This window comes from Herpailurus yagouaroundi, unplaced genomic scaffold (assembly GCF_014898765.1).
Source record: "Herpailurus yagouaroundi ecotype Mexico unplaced genomic scaffold, PumYag 208, whole genome shotgun sequence".
NCBI classification, from domain to species: Eukaryota; Metazoa; Chordata; class Mammalia; order Carnivora; family Felidae; genus Herpailurus; species Herpailurus yagouaroundi.
In genome coordinates, this window is record NW_024412439.1 from 10,896 (window position 1) to 34,139 (window position 23,244).

Consider the following 23,244-nt stretch of genomic DNA (forward strand, 5'->3'; position numbering starts at 1 on the left):
ACAATTGGTGTGTGAAACGATAAAATCGATAAGGCCCCAGCACCACCGAGGGGAAAAAACAAAGGCTGGAGTTGTGAACACCCTGTGGCGTGTCCATGTGCCCATGCACTATTCTGGGAGAACTCTCCAGATGGGAAGAGAACTTCCTGCTTCCATAATCCCTCTTGAGAAGACGATGCCAGTTGGAAAAGGGATTTTGAGGAAGCGATCTCTTTACCTGTGTGCTTTCGTGGTCACCTTCAAGAGAAAACAGTGTGGGGGCAATCTCGTCAGTGCCGCACTCTCGTTCCGATCTGCCTACACAAGGAGGGAAGCACAGTGCTGAGGGGAGGCGGAAGTCCACTGGCCTCCACTGGCCTCTTAGGCCACTTGGATGGCATCGATGATGGCCAAGTCCTTAAGGGGCTCCTGCCATTGGGTCTCTGCCTCAATCTTGGTTTGCATGCTGTGTACTCCTCTTGTCCTCCCTGCTCTGCCAGTTTATCCTGAAGTCTCCACCAGCCCACACGATCCAGTTAGCCCGGTAAGCCAATGTGTGAGTCTGTTCCCTTCAGCAAGGGCAGAGCAGAATGTTCCCATTCCCTGAGTAGGAACAGGATGCATCCTACAGTCTAGCTGTCCAGAAACGAAACGCTGTTCTTGATATCTCTCTACCCTTTGTCCCCTGTTCTCAGTTGGCCTGCACTCCAAATTGGAGAAAGGCTGGGTGCTGACCACACGCAGCCAGATGTGGGTAATCTTCAGGGAATTCGCACTGGGACACAGGGACTCTAATTTGTCTCTCGCCAGCCCCCGGACCTGAAGTGTCAATCAAGGCAGATGACACAGTCCAAGATGAAATGAACTAGCTTTCAAGTGTAAGCTAACCCCAAACCAGCAGAAGATGGGAAACAAGAAAGATTAGAGCAGAAATGAACGCTTTCCAAATACAAAAGGAAAGCAGTAGCACCGATCAATGAAACCAGCAGCTGTTTCTTTGAAAGCATTGGCCAAACTGACAACGCCCTAGCCAGGTTGATCAAAAGCAAAAAGGAAAGGACCCAAATAAATGTAATCAAGGGTGGATGAGGAGAGATCACAACCAACACTGCAGAAATACAAGCAATAATAAGAGAATATTGTAGGAGGCCGGACCCCGGTGCCAGGCTGAGACCGGGTTGAGCAACGGCTCCCTGTTGACTCAGCCAACCCGGTGGTTCCCCCTCCCCTCCCATTCCCCCACTTGCAAAGGCATACGAAAGCCTCGCCAAGGCGGAGAAATCTAATTCCTGAAGCCTGTGGTCTGTGGGTGTTGGCAGTAATGTTACCCCCCTTTCTACCCCGGGTCAAATAGAAACAAACATGGGAACTGTGTTTTGCTAGCAATCTACCAACAGGACCTTGCTGTGACCCGTTTAGAAAGTTCACAATGTACACAGAACTAAATGTTTTGGTTGGCAGCGATCATGTGAAACCTGTTTATTCTTAGAATGACCTGACCCCTAAGAGTCTTGATATAGAAGATTGTGTACAGCAACAATAAAGCCGTCACTTGGGCCATCAGCCCAGGGGACACTCCTGTTCCCAAACTGGCTTCTCTTCTTTTCTTTCTTCCATTCCCCTACCCTCAGGACCCTGATCTCGGTGTTTGTTGCGCCGGTCGCAGCAAGTGGCACCCGAACAGGGACCTGAGACAACAGGGAGGAAAGCGAAAGCAGATCGCACAGCGTCTAATTCAGGTAGGGGAACTGTGCCAGCAGCACAGACGACGGGAGTAAAACTATGGGACAGAAACAGTGTACGGAACAGGGATATTTTGTAACTGCCTTGCAGGCTCTTATGAAGGAGAAGGGAATTAAGGTTTCTCAGTCAGCTCTTAGGGAATTTTTTGACATAGTGCACGATTATTGCCCATGGTTTCCAGACGGGGGTACAGTTGATTTAAAGGTTTGGCAGCGAGTTGGTCAGGAACTTAAAAGTCAAATGAAGATTCATGGGGCTGCGGTTCCAAGGACCTCATGGTCTACCTGGACCTGTATTAAAGAGTTCCTTGATCCTGGAGGTTGCTGCAGGATTTGAGAGCGATTAATGCTGCCCTGAAACCCATGGGGGCTTTGCAACCCGGCCTCCCTTCCCCATCGGCCATTCCTTTGCAATATCAATTACTAGTTTTGGACTTAAAAGATTGTTTCTTTTACCATTCCGTTGGCCCCTGGCGACGGAGAACATTTTGCGTTCTCCCTGCCTTCCACTGACTTACAGGAACCTGCTGAGCGGTACCAGTGGAAGGTCTTACCGCAAGGCATGGCTAACAGTCCAACTTTATGTCAAGAGTTTGTGGCCAGAGCAATGACCCCTTTTAGACAGAGCTTCCCCCATGTATATTACATCCATTATATGGACGACTTGCTTTTGGCTGCTGAAACTGAGGAATTATTATAGGAAGCTTTTATTTCTCTTCAAAGGTGCCTTCAAGCATATAATTTGATTGTTGCCCCTGAGAAAGTTCAAAAGGAAGCCCCTTTTGAATACCTAGGGTATCTCATCTCCAAATCAACTGTTCGACCTCAGAAAGGATCAGTTAGAACCGGACATTTTACTACTCTAAATGATTTTCAGAAATTATTAGGAGATATAAACTGGATTAGAAATACACTAGGGGTCACCACAGAACAATTACTGACTTTGTTTAATATTCTAAAAGGAGATGGTTCTCCAGCGTCCCCACGAAGTCTCACTCAAGAAGCTAAAGAAGCTATAAGACATATAGAACAGGCCATTCGGCAGGCCCCAGTCACTAGAATTGACCCTTCTCAGCCTTTGTATCTAATAATATTAAAACCTCAGGTCATCCCCTTTGCAATTCTGTGGCAATCTCATGGCCCACTTGAATGGGAGTGAATGACACTCCCTGCATGTCATTAATCCTTTGCTATCTATGGTTTGTCTTCTCATCATTAGAGGAAGATCCCGAGCTGTTCAGCTCTTTGGACACGATCCAGAAATTATTGCATGTGCCTTTCTGACAGAGAAGCTGGTGGACGTTGCTTTTGCCCAGTCCATCGAATGGCAACTTGCCTTGGCTAATTTTACAGGTCAAATTAAATTTCATTTACCTTCTGATTCTTTAATACAAGGTTTCAGTCTTATAGATATTTTGCCCTATAATCCTATTGTTTGTCAGCCGATTGAAGACGCTGCCTCCATTTTTGTGGATGCTAGTAAAGAGGGTAAAATTGCAGTGTATTATGTCACTTCCCAACATAAAAATTTGATCATTTTCAATTATACGACTAAATCTGTCCAAAGGGCCGAGCTTTATGCTGTACAGGTAGCCTTAAAAACTTACCCGGAATCTATAAATGTCTATTCTGACAGTCAATACGTTGTCACAGCCGTGTTGCAACTTCCCACGGCCTTTATACTGACAGCGGATGAGGAACTTTATCATCTATTTCATGCTATACAAAAACTTCTTAATTTACGGCACAGTCCAATTTATATTTCCCACAATCGAGCTCACACCGATCTACCTGGTCCCCTAGTTGCTGGGAATCGCATAGCCGAGGCAGCAACCCATTTATTGCAAGTTCTGCCCATTACCACTCCTTTGGAAACAGCCAAAAGGAGTCATGATAATTTTCATCAGAATGAGGCAGCCCTTCGACGAGAATTCAAAATATCTCGTGAGGCGGCCAGACAAATTGTTAAACAATGCGTCATCTGTCCGCAATTCTTCCCACAGCCGGTCTATGCCATTAATCCCCGAGGTCTTCGGCCCAATGATTTGTGGCAAATGGACGTCACCCAATATTTACCTTTTGGGAAATTGCAATATACCTGTGTCTGTAGATACTTGCTCAGGCTATATACATGCTTCAGCCCACTGAGGAGAAGCATTTGTTGATGTTCAAAATCACCTATTTTCTGCCTTTGCAGCAATGGGCAAACCTCATAAAATAAAAACTGACAATGGTAGTGCTTATACTTCTAAATCTTTTGCAGAATTTTGCCACCGACTCCCAATTGAGCATACAACTGGCAAGGCTTATGATTCCACAGGACAAGCTATTGTTGAACGCGCTCACCTGACACTAAAACAGTATCTGCAAAAACTTAAAGAGGGGGAGATATTAAAGGGAAAGACAAAGTATTCCCCACATGTACATCTCGCTCCGTTGCCGCTTATCGGCAAAAGAGAGAATTATTAGGAGAATGGATGTTTTTTGGACCACGTGATCCCCCTCAAAATCTTCCTGTATGTCCCTCAATTGGTCAAGGCCTTACTGGGGACTCACCTTGGGGTAAATGTGCCCAATCCTCTTCATTAAGGATGACTCCTAAAGGCATAAACTATACCATTACAGATTATTCCCGAGAGGCCTGGCATTCATTCCTTCAAGAAACACCTATGGCTATTTTGGAAGTGCAAAGGGAAACAAGGAGACCTTTAGTGGTTCCTTTAAGAGATATGGGCCCACCTCCTAACGAGGTGCAGGAACACCACAAGGTTATCCCACAAACCATTTTGCAATCCCCTGAAGGAAGAATTCATTCTGATCTTTGGAAGTTATATGCTGCCTTTGATAAAATGTATACTAATGACAGCTTTAGTTTTCCAGATTATTCTCTTTCTCCAGTCCTACAATTGCGTGCCTGTGTTCCTCCTCCCTACTATTTGATTGTTGGAGATGGAGCCATTACTCCAGTGAAGGAAGATGGTCATCAGTTATACCGGCTGACTTGTCCTGCTTGTGTTTTGACCAATTGTCTACTAGTAGAGGGGCCCTCTAGAAGTGAAATGAAGATTTATCTGGTCTTACAACCTCCCTATTGGATGTTGCCAGTAAATGTTACAGGACCTTGGTATCCTAATTATGGGATTCAATTGGCCTTAGAAATCAGTAAACGGCTGCACAGGACCAGACGGTTTCTTGGACTCTTGGTTGCTGGACTCATAGCAACAGTGACTGTCATTGCCTCTGCAACTGTATCTGTAATATCCTTACATGAAAGTGCCCAAACGGCATCCCATGTAAATGAATTGGCTCATAATATATCCAAGGTGCTTGCCACTCAAGAACGAATAGACCGTAAATTGGAAGCCCAATTGGAGGCACTACAAGAAGCATTGATATATCTTGGCGATCAGTTTGCTGTTTTGCGTACCAGATTTTCTCTAATTTGTCATGATGCATATAAACATATCTGTGTCACCCCGTTAGAGTATACCAATATGACCTGGGGACAAGTGCGTCGTCATTTACAAGGGGTTTGGCATGACGCTAACACTAGCTTAGACCTCTTACAGCTACAAGAAGAGATAAATGCTATTGCAAGTAGCTCACTCAGTTTCCCTGACCCTGGAGATCTCGCTGGAACCATACTGCACCAACTTAATGGGCTTAATCCATTTAATATTCTTCAGCATTCCCTTTGGATCTTTATTGAAATTGTTTCCGTAATATCTGTTATACTTATGTTACTGTGTTGTTTCTGGAGATGGGGTCTCACTGCCTTTACCACATACCAAGCCAGGATGCACATGCTGCAATTACAAACAATAGGGGGAAATGTAGGAGGCCAGACCCCGGAGCCAGGCTGAGACCGGGTTGAGCAACGGCTCCCTGTTGACTCAGCCAACCCGGTGGTTCCCCCTCCCCTCCCATTCCCCCACTTGCAAAGGCATACGAAAGCCTCGCCAAGGCGGAGAAATCTAATTCCTGAAGCCTGTGGTCTGTGGGTGTTGGCAGTAATGTTACCCCCCTTTCTACCCCGGGTCAAATAGAAACAAACATGGGAACTGTGTTTTGCTAACAATCTACCAACAGGACCTTGCTGTGACCCGTTTAGAAAGTTCACAATGTACACAGAACTAAATGTTTTGGTTGGCAGCGATCATGCGAAACCTGTTTATTCTTAGAATGACCTGACCCACAGAGTCTTGATATAGAAGATTGTGTACAGCAACAATAAAGCTGTCACTTGGGCCATCAGCCCATGGGACCCTCCTGTTCCCAAACTGGCTTCTCTCCTTTTCTTTCTTCCATTCCCCTACCCTCAGGACCCTGATCTCAGTGTTTGTTGCGCCGGTCGCAACAGAATATAATGCGCAATTATACGCCAATAAATGGGCATTCTGGAAGAGACGGACAAATTCCTAGAAACATTAACCACCAAAACTGAAACAGGAAGAAATAGAAACATGGAAAAGACTCGTCACCAGGAAAGAAATTAAATTAGTAACCAAAAGTCTCCCCAAAACCTAGAGTCCAGGGCCTGATAGCTTTTCAGGGGAATTCTACCAAACATTTAACTAAGAATTAACAGCTCTTCCTTTGAAGCTGTTCCAAAAAATAGAAATGGAAGGAAAACTTCCAAACTCATTCGATGGGGCCAGAGTTCCCTTGATTCCAAAACCAGACAAAGACCCCACTCAATAGGAAAACTGGAGACCAATTTCCCCGATGACCATGGAGGCAAACATGCTCCACACGATACTAGCCCACCGAATCCAACAGTACATGAAAAGAATTCTTCACTACGATCAAGTGGGATTTATACCTGGGATGCAGGGCTGGTTCCATGTCTGCAAATCGATCAGTGTGATACACTACATCAGTAAAAGAAAGAAGAACCACATGATCCTCTCAGTAGGTGCCGAGAAAGCATTTGACAAAACTCAGCATCCTTTCTTGATGAAAACCCTTAAGAAAGTAGGGATAGAAGGATCATACCTCAAGATGATAAGACCCACATGGGAAAGACCAATGCGAATATCATCCTCAATGGGGAAATTGAGAGTTTCCCCCCTAGGGTAAGGAACACGACAGGGATGTCCACTCTCACCACGGTTATTCAACCTAGTATTGGGAGTCCTAGCCTCAGCAATCAGACAACAAGAAGAACTAGAAGGCATCCAAACTGGCAAGGAGGAAGTCAAACTTTCACTCTTGGCCAACAACGTGACAGTCCATACGGAAAACCCAAAAGATTCCCCCCAAAACTGCTAGAACTGATCCATGCGTCCAGCATAGTCGCAGCATATCAAATCAAGGCACAGAGATCGGTTGCGTTCCTGTACACCCATAATGAAACAACAGCGAGAGAAATCAAGGAATCGATCCCATTTCCAATTGCACCGAGTCCATAAAATGCCTTGGAATAAACCTAACCGAAGGCGCGAAAAACCTATGCACTGAAAAGTATAGAAAGCTTATGAAAAAAATTGAAGAAGACACACACACACAGAATGGAAAAGTATTCCATCCTCTTGGATCGGAAGAACAAATATTGTTAAAATGCCAATACTACCCAAAGCAATCTACATATTCGACGCAACTCCTACCGAAAGAAACCCAGCTTTCTTGACAGAGCTATGAGAAAAAATCCTAAATTTTGTACGGAACCAGAAAAGACCCTGAATAGCCAACAGCAATCCTGAGAAAGAAAACCACAGCTGGAGGCATCCCAATTCCACACATCAAGATGTAGCACGAAGCTGTAATCATCAAGACAGTATGATACTGGCACAAGAACAGACACCGAGATCAATGGAACAGAATCGAGAACCCAGAAATGGACCCACAGACGTATGGCCAACAGATCTTTGACAAAGCAGGAAAGAATATCCAATGGAATGAAGACAGTCCCTTCAGCACGTGGTGTTGGGAAAACTGGACAGCGACATGCAGGAGAACGAACCTGGACCACTTTCTTACGCCAGACAGAAAAATAAACTCAAAACGGAGGAAAGACTAAACATAAGACAGGAAGCCATCCAAATGCTCGAGGAGAAAGCAGGCAAAAACATCTTTGGCGTCAGCCGCAGCACCTTCTTACTTGACACGTCTCCAGAGGCAAAGGAAACAAAAGCACAAATGAACTAGTGGGACCTCATCAAGATAAAAAGCTGCACTGCGAAGGAAACAATCGGCAAAACTAAAAGGCAACCGACGGAATCGGAGAAGATATTTGCAAATGACGTATCAGACGAACGGTTAGTATTGAAAATCTAGAACGACCTTATCAAACTCAACATCCAAAAAAAAAAAAAAAATAATAATCCAGGGAAGAAATGGACAAAAGACACGAACAGACACTTCTCCCAAGAAGACCTCCCGATGGCTAACAGACACATGAAAAGATGCACGAGGTCACTCATCATCAGGGAACTACAAATCAAAACCTCAACGAGATACCACCTCACACCTGTCAGGATGCCTAACATGAACAACTCAGGCAACGACAGATGTTGGCGAGGATGCGGAAAAAGAGGAACCCTTTTGCACTGCTGGTGGGAATGCAAACTGGTGCGGCCACTCTGGAAAACAGTATGGAGGTTCCTCCAAAAATTACAAAGAGAACTACCCTGCGACCCAGCAATTGCGTTACTAGGTATTTATCCAAAGGATACAGGAGTGCTGATTCGAAGGGGCACAGGCACACCGATGATCTTAGCGGCATTATCAACAATGGCCAAAGAATGGAAAGAGCCCAAATGTCTGCCAAGTGGTGAATGGATGAAGAAGATGTAGTATATGGACCCAGTGGAATAGTACTTGGCGATCCAAAAGAATGAAATCTTGCCATTTGTAACAAATTGGACGGAAGTAGAGTGTATTACGCTACGCAAAATCAGACAGAGAAAGACAAACCTCATATGATTTCACTCATACAGAGAACAAACCGAGGAGTGCTGGTGGGGAGTTGTGTGGGGGGAACCCCTAAAGGAGAGAGAGGCTTTAAGGAGGACACTTACTGGGATGAGCACTGGGTGTTACATGTAAATGATGACTCACTAAATTCTATTCTTGAAAAAAAGAATGAAAAAAATAAAGAATTTCCTTCACAGGGGGAGAAAAACAACACATAGATGGAACTAGGTGATATAAGGCAGCGAAAGACAAATGCCCTATGTTTTCACGTGTATGTAGAATTTAGGAAACAAAACAAATGAGCAAAGGAAAAAGAGAGAGAGAGAGAGACAAACCAAGAAACAGACTCTTGGCTGTAAAAAAACAGAAGGATGGTGAGCAGAGAGGAGGTGGCTGGGGGAATGAGTGAACCAGGTGATGGAGACTAAGGGGTGCACTTGTCCTGCTGAGCCCTGGGTGATGTATGGAGTGTTGAATCACTGCATCGGACACCGGAAAGGAATCAACATTGTATATTACCTCTACAGGAAATAAATGAAATGAAGAATATAAAATAAAATGCAAAAAAGGAATTAACATATTACAACATACAAGAGAATAGAAAAATAACGTTTAAAAAATAAGATGAAACATGAAAAACTAAAAATAAACGATCCTATAATAAGCTCCCTAGATCTTTCCACCATATGAGATTCCAAGGAAAGTCTGTGACCCAGAAGAGGGCCCTCACCCAAGCATGCCAGCACCCTGATCTTGGACTTCTGGCCTCCAGACATGTGAGCAATACATTTCCGTTGTTGTATAAGTCACCAAGTGTATAATACTTGTTATAGAGGACTGGGTAGACGAATCCCTAAACCAGAAGACAATTGATAGTATGGCGTTGTATGGGGTACACCAGAGTTCCACGTGGCTCCCCTTCATGGCTATGATCTTTTCCCAACTTTTTGTTCTTGTAACAAATAGTGCTGACATCAATATTCTTATCACCCATGCGTGTGCCCAAATGCTCCCCACGCCCCCTTGTTGCCAAGGGACTTTCCCTGTGGTATATGCAAAGGTCCATTTTGGTTACTCATTACGCGGGCAAGTTGATGAATCATTTCTTCGATGGATTCTGGACTTTGCTTTATGCTTTCGGGAGACCTCCACTCCAGCATCGTAGAATGAGAGGCGTCCCTCCACGCTTTCTACCAGTACTTTCATGGTTTCAGTTTTTCGGTCCCGGCCCACCCTACCCCCGCAGATGTCCTGTCCATCTAGGACGCCGAGAAGCACCGCTGTCGCTCTGAGAAAGAAGGTGGGCTAGGGGACGCGGACGTGCCGGCGACTCTGGGGAATTTTGCGCCGGCTCACGAGTCGCCGCCTCCAGTCTGTCCCCTTCCCGTCCACCGTCCCAGGCAGGGGAAGGCGATTCCAGGGAGATTTCCAGAAAAAGGTTTTCAAACTCCCCCTTCTGCTGTAGGTGCCGAGCCCTGTCAGGCAGGGCCGATCCATCCAGGCAGGGAACTCCTGGGGAAGGGGGGGGGCGGGGGGGAGAATACTACCCGGGGCCCCGCGGGACACCCTCCGCCCACCTGGCGCGGGGAAGCGCCATCCGAGGGGACCGGGACGAGATCGGACTCGCAGGCGGCCGGTGGTGCGCCCTCGCCCGCCTGCGGTCCGGAGCCGGCCCGGTTGTCTAGCGCCACCTGGCGCCCGCCTCTCTAGCCTTTTCCCCCGGAGCTCCGCAAGACTAGCGACGGCTGGGATTCGGCCGCAGTCAGCGCCGCAGAGTTCCAGGGGGCCGGCAGCGCCAGCAGGATGTGCTCGGCGGTGCCACGGCGTCGGCGGGTCTTGCCTTCGCCGGGGTTTGGGCGAGCAGGTCTCTTAGGGAGGCTGTCGTCGCGTCTCCCGCAGGGGTTGTGGGGCTGCCCAGACGGGTCGACCAGCACACGCCGCTCGCCGCCTGTTGGCTCGCGGGAAGCGACCGCGACCGCGACCGCGGCGGGTAAGGGGAGAGGGCGGCCCCGGCTCCGAGACTGGGACCGGGCGCCACGGGGTTTCCCGTGGTCCTACGTGGATCACTGCCGTCGCACTTAACCCGCGAGCGTGAATCCTCCTGGATTCCCGCTTCTTTCCCCACCTCGTCGTGGCTCAACGTGGGCGGGGACGGGGTTGGGGAGCCTTGGCAATGATGGAGAAAGGGGATGGGGGGCGGCTCGACACTTGTAATGTGCGACTGATGTGGCTGTTGCAGGGAGCGTGTGTGACGAAAGAGCCGGGTTGGACGCTGCCTTGCATGCCTCTTTCCGCAGTCCAGGTTGACCAGCAGTCTGCTAGGCTGGGGCTTGAGGGAGTTTTGGGCGGTTGACCAGCAAGCCATCAGGATTCGTGTACGGATTATTTGTATCTATTTGAGGTTTGAAGTAACTTTTTGCGTACAGTCACTCACTGTTGATTGTAAAATTGGACTCACTTCTGGTTCCAAGATGCTTTTGGAATAAACAGACTTCATCCCTGGTGCCAAAATGAAGTGTTAAACAGGTTTGTGTGTGTGTGTGTGTGTGTCTGTGTGTGTGTGTCAGGGACTCTGAGGCACCTGCCTATAAAAACATCATGAAATGAAATTGCTCTAGGCCCTAATCTCCTTGCAGTTTCAGTCTGTTTCAAAAGGAAAGCTCTTTATCTGCCCATTTGCAATTCTTTTTTCTGAGACATTTCTTTCGTAGAAAACTTTGGGCCCCCTCACATAACCCATTTCTCTAGCCCACTGTACAGGTGCTGCATACAATCAAGAAGCCAAACCCACAAGCTTGAAACAGGCTCTGGGGCTCAACTTACAACTGGCCTGCTGGGACAAAGACTACACCAGACCAGTCAGAGCGACAGTGGACCCCAGCACCTACCTTTCCCTGACTTTTCCCCTCATAAGGCTAAAAATCACACCCAGGGGCAGAGAGTTATCACACAAATAAAACATACCACGTATGAAAAAGCATGTTCTGTCAACTGCACCTGCACACCCAACTTCCTATATTTCTCCACCCTTACAGGGTTAGATGTCACTCCTTTCCTGCCTTCTACCCTTCGAAAACCTTCCCTGGGGGCACCTGGTGGCTCAGTAGGTTAAACATCCAACTTCGGCTCAGGTCATGATCTCGAAGTTCATGGGTTTGAGTCCCGCGTCAGTCTCTATGCTGACAGCTCAAAACCTGGAGTCTGCTTCGGGTTCTGTGTCTCCCTCTCTGCCTCTCTCTCTCTCTCTCTCTCTCTCTCTCTCTCTCTTTCTCTCTCTCTCTCACTCTCTCAAAAGTAAACATTAAAAAAATAAAAACTTTCCCTGGCCATTGTTTCGGGAGCATCCTAGTATTCCTTACCAAGACTGTCTCCATCATGCCCGGGCATGAGCTTGTACTAAATGCTATCCACACCATCCCTGGCCTCATGTCTCTTTCTACGCTCTAGAGTCAAAGATCCCCAAGGTCAGTAACATATATATGCATATGTGCATGTATATATTATTAAGCGATTAAAAAAAGAAGGAAACCCGCCATTTGTGACAACATCCTTGACGACACGGTGCTAAACAAATAAATCAGACATAGAAAGACAAATACTGTATGGCTCACTTATATGTGGAATCTTAAAAAGTCAAAGTCATAGAACCAGAATATAAAATGGTGGTTACCAGGGTTTGGGGGGTAGGGGAAACGGGGAGACATTGGGCAAAGCATACAAAGCTCAATCGTAAGATGAATACGTTCTGGAGATCTAATGTACAGCGTGGTGACTACAGTTAATAATACTGTAGTATTTTATACTTGAAGTTTGCTAAGAGAGTAGACCTTCAGTGTTCTCACCACACCTACAAAATTTAAACTAACCATGTGAGGTGATGGCTATGTGAATTAACTTGATTGTGGTCATCATTTCACAATGTACACACAGATAAACCCTCACGTCATACAACCTAAATATACACAATTTTTGTCAATCATACCTCAGTAAATATGTTTAATAAAAGACATGATTGGGTTATTAATAACATATAAAGTGACATCAACTATTTTAAAAGTAGTATATGTTGGCACATACCAGGCTTTTCTGTGAGCTTTTCGTAAAATTAAGAAAGAACCCTTCCCTGCTAAATGCATATACACACTGAAAGAGTTTCCCTCCAGCATGATTCTGCATATCCTCAGTGTCACACACAGTCTACACACACAGCCTTGGTTGGTCTGCAGTGTTCCCAGGAAGGAAAGAAGTTGGAAGGAAGGAAGGAAGGAAGGAAGGAAGGAAGGAAGGAAGGAAGGAAAGAAATAAAGGAAAAAAGGAAGAAAAGAAAGACATATAATTCAGGATATAATTGCTATGGATGAACTTTAGCTATTAAATGCTAAAATTCTCCTTGCCTTTCAGAAATTCCCTTACTCCAAACCAAGAAGAAGAAGTTTGTTTTTTTTAATTGTGGTAAAAATACATATCACCACTTCAGCTATTTTTCTTAAATTTTTATTTAAGATTTTGATTTTGAGAGTTGGGGGAGGAAGGACTGAGAGAGGGAGAGAGCAAATCCCAGGCAGGCTTTGTACTATCAGCACAGAACCCACCATGGGGCTTGATCCCACAAAATGTGCGGTCAAGGCCTGAGCCAACATCAGGAGTTGCACACTCAACCAACTGAGTCCCCCAGTGCCCCACCATTTTAGCTACTTTTAATTGTGTGGTTCAGTGGCATTGAATACATTCACACCCTTGCTGTGTTCACTCTTTTAGTCTGACTTTAAAAAAAATTTTTTTTTAATATTTATTCTTGAGACAGAGAGACAGGGTGTGAGCAGGGCAGGGGTAGAGAGAGGGAGACACGGAATCCGGAAGCAGGCTCCAGGCTCCCAGCTGTCCCACAGAGTCCGATGCAAGGCTGGACTCACAATCATGACCTGAGCCAAAGTTGGACGCTTAACCAACAAAGCCACCCAGGTGCCCCTTAGTCTGACTTTTGAAACAAGCCTGGGATGATGACTTTGAGTCACAATGAGAGCCCCACCTCTCCCACCCCCTCCCTGCTTCATTCAGAAGTACTGTCTCTGAGGTTCATTCATGTTTGCCCATCTTCCTCTTTGACATGGCCAGGAGGCAGTGAAATCCCTTGGCCAGAGTACCTGTGGGTGTCTGGACTCAGACTGAGGATTTCCCATGGGGATTGTGTCTGAGACTCAGACACTTGTTATAGCAGAGGGAAGACTTTACTCAAGAGGGACCACTGCAGGGGTGCCTGGAAGTTTCAGTTGGTTAAGCGTCTGATTTCAGCTCACGTCATGATCTCACAGCTCATGAGTTCCAGTCCTGCATCGGGCTGTGTGCTGACAGCTCAGAGCCTGGAGCTGCTTCAGATTCTGTGTCTCCCTCTCACTCTGAAGTCAGTGGGGGTTTGCAGTGGGGAAGAGAGATTGAGATCAATGGCAAATACAAGGAAAAGTGGAAATTTATAGCCAGAGAACACATGGGGGTGAGCGGCCGGAAAATTACTAAGAGGAAACATCACGGTGAGGAGGAATCTTCAATCAACTCAACAGGATTCTTGCTGCAGAATGAGAAATTTGATCGGAATTCAATTATGGGGAATTTTTACTAAACTTAATGAGCAGGAGGATTCTTGCTAAAATTGGATGAAGCTGGCTAAGGACAGAATGCAAGGCCCAGGCCTAGTCAGAAAGAGGACTCAGAGGAGTACGGGTAAAGAGAAAGTTTGGTTAAGGAGCGTCTGCCAGATGCCCGTGGGAGAGTAGGAACATAGTGGAACTTGAAGACTAAGGACAAAAACCATCACTTTGAGCAGAGTACTGCACTAGGAGTGTGCTGGGCCCAGAGCCCAGGGCTGAGGGCTCAAAAACATCCCCCACCAGGCCTTCCTTACCATTCCCACTTGTGTTTGGACTATGAACTCTAAGTCACCAATGTAACCTGTTTAACATCCTCCTTTGACTTGCCCCCCGCCCCCCAAGGAAGGCTTGCAGTGAGACGTCAGCCTTCACATCCATGATTCTTAAATGATTTAGTGGGGTTTCCTGGGGCAGGAAAAGGAGGAGACTTTTTGCCCCAGACAAGGTGAGTGGCTCAGACACTCTCCCTCCCTCCCTTCCTCCCTCCCTCCCTTCCTCCCTCCCTCCCTCCCTCCCAGCAGTTTGGAAGCTGAAGGATGAGAGTGAGACAGGGGAAGAAAGCCATTCCTTGGAGAGAAGCCCAAGCTAGGTCAAAAGCTCTGACTCTACCAGAGCTTTCTGCATTTGAATCAAGTGCCCAGGGTTTCATCTTAAGTGGTGAACTAGGTCCCAGATCTGCAGGAAAATCACACATGGGTACAGCGGAGTTGGTATCTCAGGCAAAGTGGTCAAGGTGTTGGCAAGATGTCTGCAGATGAGAGGAGACTTGTTCTGGGACCACCCTCCCAAGCACCGCTCTGGCTGAGAAGAAGGGAGGGGGGGTGCAGTTTGATCCAGAACCCTGACCAAACAATGACGTTAGCTGCTGCCTGCCTGGAGCCTGAGGGGCTGATGGCAGCAGGGTATGCCAGCTCCTCCAACTCGATTTATTCTGGAAACCTTCTGTTGTTACTACTGAGGTGCCAGTTGCTACAATGACCAAAGCTCAACTCTCTGTGTCTAGTTTCTAAAAGGCCTGATTCTCTTGTTTTCTTGCTAAATGTGTAGCTGAACTAACACAAGTTTTCTCCTCCATGAGTCACAGATAGAAACTACATCAGGTGAATTATAGCACAAAGTCAACGTTATTGCAGCAAATAAGGAGATCACAGGGAATAACTTCCAAAGCTGTGACTCCCCCAGCAATGGTAGATGGATTCCTTTGATTTAGGGTTAGGATGAATATTTAAGTTTGGGAACCTTGTCACTGGCTATAGGGGTGGGCACAAGGTGATGCATGCACCTTAAAGAAACATCCCTATCCGTACATCGTATGTTAAGTAAATGAGGCTTCTGCTCCCCATTGGATGGAGACTTTAGTATTGAAATGAGGTAGAGGTAACTGTAAGTCACTCCACAATTTCTGACATGATGGGGAAAAGAAGGATAATATGAGTGCAGACCTTGTTCATCTTGTTTTATCAGGGAAGATAATTTGGCTCTTGCCTGATGGGATCTAATTTTTTCATGAATGATGAGGCAAGATAATGGGAAAAGAAGGGAAATCTAGGATGTGAGAACATGAAGAAGATTGGTTACAGATACTGGGGTTCTGGAGAAAGTATTTTGTGAAAGAAGCATGAGCTTACTGATTTCTGGACAATGTTTCTGGCTGATTTGGCGTGTAGGTCATTTTGAAGCAGTCTGTGGGTCCACTTTTGGATATCGTCTCCAGCTCACCTGAGTGGTGTGGTCGTGTAAATATAAGATGGGGTCTCATCCAGGGATGGAACCGTGTCAGAGAAAGGAGACAGCAGCAAGTAAGGGACTTCAAAGTATTTATAAGACAGTGACTCTCTAAAGTGGATGAGGGAGAAGGACACCCTGACAGTTTTATTTGTAAAGTCAGCAATCCCAAGGACTGGGACTCCTGGTTAAAGGAAATGTGGGTAAATTGAAAGATACTGCCAAGTTGCCCTTCAAAATGATGGTGCCAAGCGATACTGGAGAGAAACACGTAGTTACTTTCCCTCACCTAGAGCTCACGTGGCACATTACTTAACTCTCGCACCTTTGCCGTCTGACCTGATGCTAAAGTGGTTCAGAGATGCATCTATCTCCTCATATGCAAGGGGCCTGGGGATAGCCTCGCATGCCTAAAAGCCATTTGTGTCTTTCAGGGAGTTTTGTGAATGTTCCAGACACCCAATCCCCAAGTTACTTGCCTCCCCCACCCCCACCCCCGCACCGCCCACACTGCCAAAATGGACTGTCCCTCCCACCACCTCTGCCTCCAGGGATTCTAACCTGACCACAGGGTTCTTCCCAGCACCTAAGATGGCCATCTGGGTCGCAGCCTCCCCTCTGTGCACGCTCCCTGGACCCCCACCATGGCAGGGCATGGAGGCCTGACCAGCCCCGCCCCAGCAAAGCCCACTGTGTCTGTCAACAGATGGAGGCATGGTTTGCTGTATCGGTCTCGTAATACGAAATTCTAGAGCAGGCAAGGTAACCGGAAGGACGGATGTCAGTGGCTCCCTAGGCAATGGGCCGAGACTAGGTCTTTGGCGAAGGGGCACTAGCGAACCTTCTGAGTAATCGGAACGTTTTGGATCTTTATTGTGATGATAGCCCGCCCAGTGGGGGCACATTTTATCAAAAGTCATGGACTTGTACACTGAAAGTGCCTATTAATGTATGCGGATTATACCTCAATAGAGTAGATATTGAAGACAAAAGCAAACCCTGCTCTCCAACGTAGGCTAATTTATACAGCAAATGAGGGATATGCATTCTCTGCAGTCAGCTTCCTCCCTGCTCTAGGCAGCAGGGTCTTTGATGCTTCCCCCTCACTTTTATGATTGCTCCTCTGTACGGTATTATTTTTCTTCTGCCTTCTCCATTTGTACCCTTAACACTTTTCAGCAGGGAGATCAGTGCTCTCACAAAGCCCTTTCACTACCGAGTGGCTAATCGTCCTACAAATGTAATAAAATTTTGAGGCATAAATAAATAAACAAGTAACCCACTGTCTCTGCCTTCAAGAATCTCATAGTCTAAATTTAAAACTGTGGAAGAAAGAGAAAGAAAAGAAAAGAGAAAAGAAAAGAATGCCTATAGTCACAGCAGCAGACCGTGACACATGGGAACCTGGAACAGAAAAAAAGGAAGTGAAAGCGATACAGAACAAAGGCTTTTCTCTGAGGTCTCAGAATTGCAATTCAGTGAGTACAGACTCCAGAGTAACCAAAAACGTGTCCCACTTTTGTGGGGAAAGCAAGAGGTTTTTGTAAGAAAGAAGAGGCTAATTACATGGTTTAGAAAAAGAAAAGAAGTGGGGGAAAGGGAAATCTGTTAATTTGGGGGGAGCCCAAGTGGGGCTCGAGCCACTTGGATGACTATCTAACTGATTATTTTGTTGGTGCTATCAAATGAAGCTATTCCTGCTATACATTCGTTAAGGATTCTGTCTTTATAAAGTTAGTGCTGTCACCAAACCCAAGTTCATCTGTCTGAGGGGCAGCAAAGCCAATCACTGAGATATGGAACATGTAGCAAGGAAAGAGTGTATTGGAGAGGCAGCCAAATGAGGACAGGACAGCAAGCCTCAAATGTGCCTCCCCCAAAAGGGAGAGTCAGAGATATTTAAAGGCAAACTAGAAGGAGGAGCCAAGATGGCAGAACAGCATGGAAGCTTTTTGTGTGTCTCACGTCCATGAAATACAGCCAGATCAACACTAAACCATCTCGCACACCTAGAAAGCTGATTTGAGGATTAACGCAACAATCTGCACGACCTGAACCACAGAACTCAGCAGGTACGCAGCGCGGAGAGGTGAACTGGGAGAGAGAGAGAAGCCACAGAGGGCAGGGAGCTGATTTTGTGTGCGGAGAGAGGATGGAGATGGGGGTGGAGGGGTATGGGAAAAGCACCCCCCCCCCCCCGCTAAGCAGCTGGAGAGAAAGTAGAAAAGTGGAAACAGCTATAGGGACTGAACTAAAAAGGGACAAAGGAGAAAGGAGAGGGTTTAAATTCCATCAAGACTCTATAAACAGGGGACCGCAGAGTCTGAGGCCCCACTGCTCCATACCTGGAGGTGCTCTGGTGAGAAGGGCGAATCCCCAGGAGCAGAGTGGAGTCCGGGGTTCTTGAGGCCACACAGGGAGAGGTGGTTCTCCAGCTGGGAGGACAGCTGGTAGAGGCTGTGTGGGTCCCCCAAAGGCAAAGGCCCCAATGGACCCGGGAGAGAAACCACATTCGCTGGTGCTGGAACGAGGTCGTTGGGGGGTGAAGCCTGGTGCCAGATTCATGTTGTAATTTACCATAATCTCAGAAACACTGCTGCTGCAAGATCATGTGAACTTTTTCTGGGGCGGGCTGGCACCCGGCCACTGTATCGGGGCACCGGCAGCAGCCCGGTCCCGTAAACGTTCCTGGGTGAGGCCGGCACCCTGCCATTGCTGGGTGAGACCCTCCCGCAGAGGGGCAGAACAAGTCAAAGCTGCAGTCCCTCAGAAATAAGGGGTCAGAAAACACAGCCGCATCTGAAACAAAACTCAGGAGGGAGGTGCTGCCTGAGGCTTGGTCACAGACTGTGTAAAAGTGGGGAGTGGGCAGAAGCCAAAGACAAAGGACCTGTGCGTAATTGGTAATCAGGGAGAACAGAGTTCAGATACTAAAGACTGGGTAGATGGGCGACGCCATTAACACCGCTCCCACGCGTGCGCACACGTACCTACACCTGGCACAACAATCCATCCCAGTAAGGTGAGCAGCGCCATCTAGTGGAGAACGGAGCTCTTACACTAAGCCCCGGCCAACTGGGCCAACGTCGCTCTTCAAGAACACGTCTCTCCGCCTGCTTAGTTTATGGACTATAAAGTGCTTCATAGCTTGACTTCTAGGGGGAAAACAAAGTGATTTCAATTGTATTTCAGTCTGTTCGCTGGTCCATCTATTCAATTTTCTTTTTTTTCCTTTTTTTCCCTCTTTTTCGTTTCTTTTCTTTTCCTTGAATACAGAAAGAGAAAAAAAATTATCTTTATCTTCAATTTTATTAAAAATGTTTTTCTTTATATTTTTACTATATATTTTACTTTTGTGTAAACTTTTTTACATCGTATTTTACTTCCATCATTTCATTTCATTCTAATTCAGTGTATTCATTTTTTTCAAATTTTCCAACGATTTCCTTATTTTTTTCTTTCTCCTTTTTTCTCTAATCTATCAGGCCCCTTTCAGCCCCCAGACCAAAACAAACCTAGGATCTAGCATCATTTATTTGATTTTTTGTGTTTGTTGTTTTTAATGTCTTAATTTTAATTTTTTTACAATTTTAATTTTTTTATATTTTTTTACCTCATTAATTCCTTTTCTTCCTGCAAAATGATGAACTGTAGGAGTTCACCACAAAAAGAGCAGGAAGAAACGACAGCCAGGGACTTAACTAACACAGATACAAGCAAGATGTCTGAACCAAAATTTAGAATCATGATAATAAGAATACTAGCTGGAGTTTAAAATAGATTATAATCCCTATCTGTAGAGATAAAAGACATAAAAACTATACAAAATGGAATTTAGAAATGCTATAACTGAGCTGCAATCTCGATGGATGCCATGGTAGCAAGAGCTGATGAGGCAGAACAGAGAATCAGCGATATAGAGGACAAACTTATGGAGAATAATGAAGCAGAAAAAAAAAGAGGGAGATTAAGGCAAAAGAGCACGATTTAAGAATTAGAGAAATCAGTGACTCATTAAAAAGGAACAACATCAGAATCATATGGGTCCCAGAAGAGGAAAAGGGAGAAAAAAGGGTAGAAGTGTTATGTAAGCAAATCATAGCAGAAAACTTTCCTAACCTGGGGAAAGACACAGACATCAAAATCTAGGAAGCACAGAGGACTCCCATTAGATGCAACAAAAACAGACCATCAACAAGGCATACCATAGTCAAATTCACAAAATACTCAGGGAAGGAAAGAATCATGAAAGCAGCAAGGGAAAAAACAGTCCTTAAACTACAAGGGAAGACAGATCAGGTTTGCAGCAGACCTATCCACAGACACTTGGCACGCCAGAAAGGAGTGGCAGGATATATTCAATGTGCTGAATCAGAAAAAATATGGAGCCAAGAATTCTTTATCCAGCAAGGTTTTCATTCAAAATAGGAGAGATAAAAAGTTTCCCAGACAAACAAAAATTAAAGGAGTTTATGACCACTAAACTAGCCTTGCAAGAAATTTTAAGGGGGACTCTCTGAGGGAAGAAAAGATGGAAAAAAATAAATAAATAAAGACCAAAAGCAACAAACATTAGAAAGGACCAGAGAGAATTCACCAGAATTCCAACTCTACAAGCAACATAATGGTAATACATTCATATCTTTCAGTACTCACTCTAAACGTCGATGGACTAAATGCTCCAACCAAAAGACATAGGATAACAGAATGCATAAGAAAACAAGATCCATCCATACACTGTTTACAAGAGACCCACTTTAGACCTAAAGACACCTTCAGATTGAAAGTAAGGTGATGGAGAACCATCTATCATGCTAACGGTCAACAAAAGAAAGCTGGAGTAGCCATACTTGTATCAGACAATCTAGACTTTTAAAATAAAGACTGTAATGGTAGGGAAGATGGCGGTGTAGAGGACCCTGGGCTCACCGCGCGTCCTGCTGATCACTTAGATTCCACCTACACCTGCCTAAATAACCCAGAAAACCACCAGAAGACTAGCAGAACAGAGTCTCCAGAGCGAAGCGCAGACGAGAGGCCCACGGAAGAGGGTAGGAAGGGCGGCAAGGTGGTGCACGCTCCACGGACTGGCGGGATGGAGCTGGGGTGGAGGGGCAGCCCGCCGGCCAAGCAGAGCCCCCGAGTCTGGCTTGCAAAAGCAGAGGGGCCAGACAGAGTGTGTTCCGACAGCAAGTGGGACTTAGCATCTGGGAGGTCATAAGTTAACAGCTCTGTTCAGAAAGCGGGAAGGCTGGAGGACAAAGGGAGGGAGAGTTGCTGAGCCCTGGGATGACAGAGCTCAGTTTGGTGGGGAACAAATGCACTCGCCAGCCCCATCTCCCTTGCCCATCCCCCAGCCAAAATCCCAAAGGGAACCGGTTCCTGCCAGGGAACTTGCTTGCTCCGCACAAACACCCAATGCTGCGCTTCTGCAGAGCCACCCCTCTGGCAGCAGGTCTGACTCCCTCCCGCTGCCACAGGGCCCCTCCTGAAGTGGATCACCTAAGGAGAAGCGAGCTAATCCTGCCCCTCCTGCCCCCGTGCACCTTGCCTACCCACCCCAGCTAATACGCCAGATCCCCAGCATCACAAGCCTGGCAGTGTGCAAGTAGCCCAGACGGGCCACGCCACCCCACAGTGAATCCCGCCCCTAGGAGAGGGGGAGAGAAGGCACGCACCAGTCTGACTGTGGCCCCAGCGGTGGGCTGGGGGCAGACATCAGGTCTGACTGCGGCCCTGCCCACCAACTCCAGTTATACACCACAGCACAGGGGAAGTTCCCTGCAGGTCCGCACCACTCCAGGGACTATCCAAAATGACAAAAATGAAGAATTCCCCTCAAAAGAATCTCCAGGAAATAACAACAGCTAATGAACTGATCAAAAAGGATTTAAATAATATAACAGAAAGTGAATTTAGAATACTAGTTATAAAATTAATCGCTGGGCTTGAAAACAGTATAGAGGACAGCAGAGAATCTCTTGCTACAGAGATCAAGGGACTAAGGAATAGACTAAGGAGCTGAAAAACGCTATAAACGAGATGCAAAATAAAATGGAAATGACCACGGCTCGGATTGAAGAGGCAGAGGAGAGAATAGGTGAACTAGAAGATAAAGTTATGGAAAAAGAGGAAGCTGAGAAAAAGAGAGATAAAAAAAAATCCAGGAGTATGAGGGGAAAATTGGAGAACTAAGTGATGCACTAAAAAGAAATAATATACACATAATTGGTATCCCAGAGGAGGAAGAGAGAGAGAAAGCTGCTGAAGGGGTACTTGAAGAAATAATAGCTGAGAACTTCCCTGAACTGGGGAAGGAAAAAGGCATTGAAATCCAGGAGGCACAGAGAACTCCCTTCAGACATAACTTGAATCGATCTTCTGCATGACATATCATAGTGAAACTGGCAAAATACAAGGATAAAGAGAAAATTCTGAAAGCAGCAAGGGGTAAACGTGCCCTCACATATAAAGGGAGACCTATAAGACTCGTGACTGATCTCTCTTCTGAAACTTGGCAGGCCAGAAAGGATTGGCAGGAGATCTTCAATGTGATGAACAGAAAAAAAAATATGCAGCCGAGAATCCTTTATCCAGCAAGTCTATCATTTAGAATAGAAGGAAAGATAAAGGTCTTCCCAAACAAACAAAAACTGAAGGAATTCATCACAAGTAAACCAGCTCTACAAGAGATCCTAAGGGGGACCCTGTGAGACAAAGTACCAGAGACATTGCTACAAGCATAAAACATACAGACATCACAACGACTCTAAACCCGTATTTTTCTATAGTAACACTGAATGTAAATGGACTAAATGCACCAACCAAAAGACATAGGGTATCAGAATGGATAAAAAAACAAGACCCATCTATTTGCTGTCTACAAGAGACTAATTTTAGACCTGAGGAGACCTTCAGATTGAGAGTGAGGGGATGGAGAACTATTTATCATGCTACTGGAAGCCAAAAGAAAGCTGGAGTAGCCATACTTCTATCAGACAAACTAGACTTTAACTTAAAGGCTGTAACAAGAGATGAAGAAGGGCATTATATAATAATTACAGGGTCTATCCATCAGGACGAGCTAACAATTATAAATGTCTATGCGCCGAATATGGGAGCCCCCAAATATATAAAACAATTCATCACAAACATAAGCAACCTTATTGATAAGAATGTGGTAATTGCAGGGGACTTTAACACCCCACTTACAGAAATGGATAGATCATCTAGACACA

General features: G+C 45.9%; 1 protein-coding gene and 1 long non-coding RNA gene across 5 annotated transcripts; both read left to right on the forward strand.

Moving 5' to 3' along the window:
- Positions 1-1,109: 1,109 nt before the first annotated feature.
- LOC121015775 (endogenous retrovirus group K member 7 Env polyprotein) lies at positions 1,110-5,909 on the forward strand. 4 transcript variants are annotated; one of them, XM_040452957.1, is made up of 2 exons: positions 1,110-1,718; positions 3,985-5,909. In XM_040452957.1, the coding sequence occupies exon 2, from the start codon at positions 4,199-4,201 to the stop codon at positions 5,582-5,584; it is 1,386 nt and encodes a 461-aa protein (XP_040308891.1). In that variant the 5' UTR covers positions 1,110-1,718; positions 3,985-4,198; the 3' UTR covers positions 5,585-5,909. The 4 variants fall into 4 exon arrangements, with proteins under 4 accessions (XP_040308891.1, XP_040308894.1, XP_040308892.1 ...); XM_040452960.1 differs by having other exon boundaries at positions 4,347-5,909; XM_040452958.1 differs by lacking the exon at positions 1,110-1,718 and adding an exon at positions 2,898-3,074.
- A 3,520-nt stretch (positions 5,910-9,429) lies between these two features.
- LOC121015776 (uncharacterized) lies at positions 9,430-11,726 on the forward strand. Its single transcript, XR_005783961.1, has 3 exons — positions 9,430-9,936; positions 10,536-10,626; positions 11,385-11,726. It is a non-coding gene; the product is annotated as an uncharacterized LOC121015776 (long non-coding RNA).
- Positions 11,727-23,244: the final 11,518 nt, after the last annotated feature.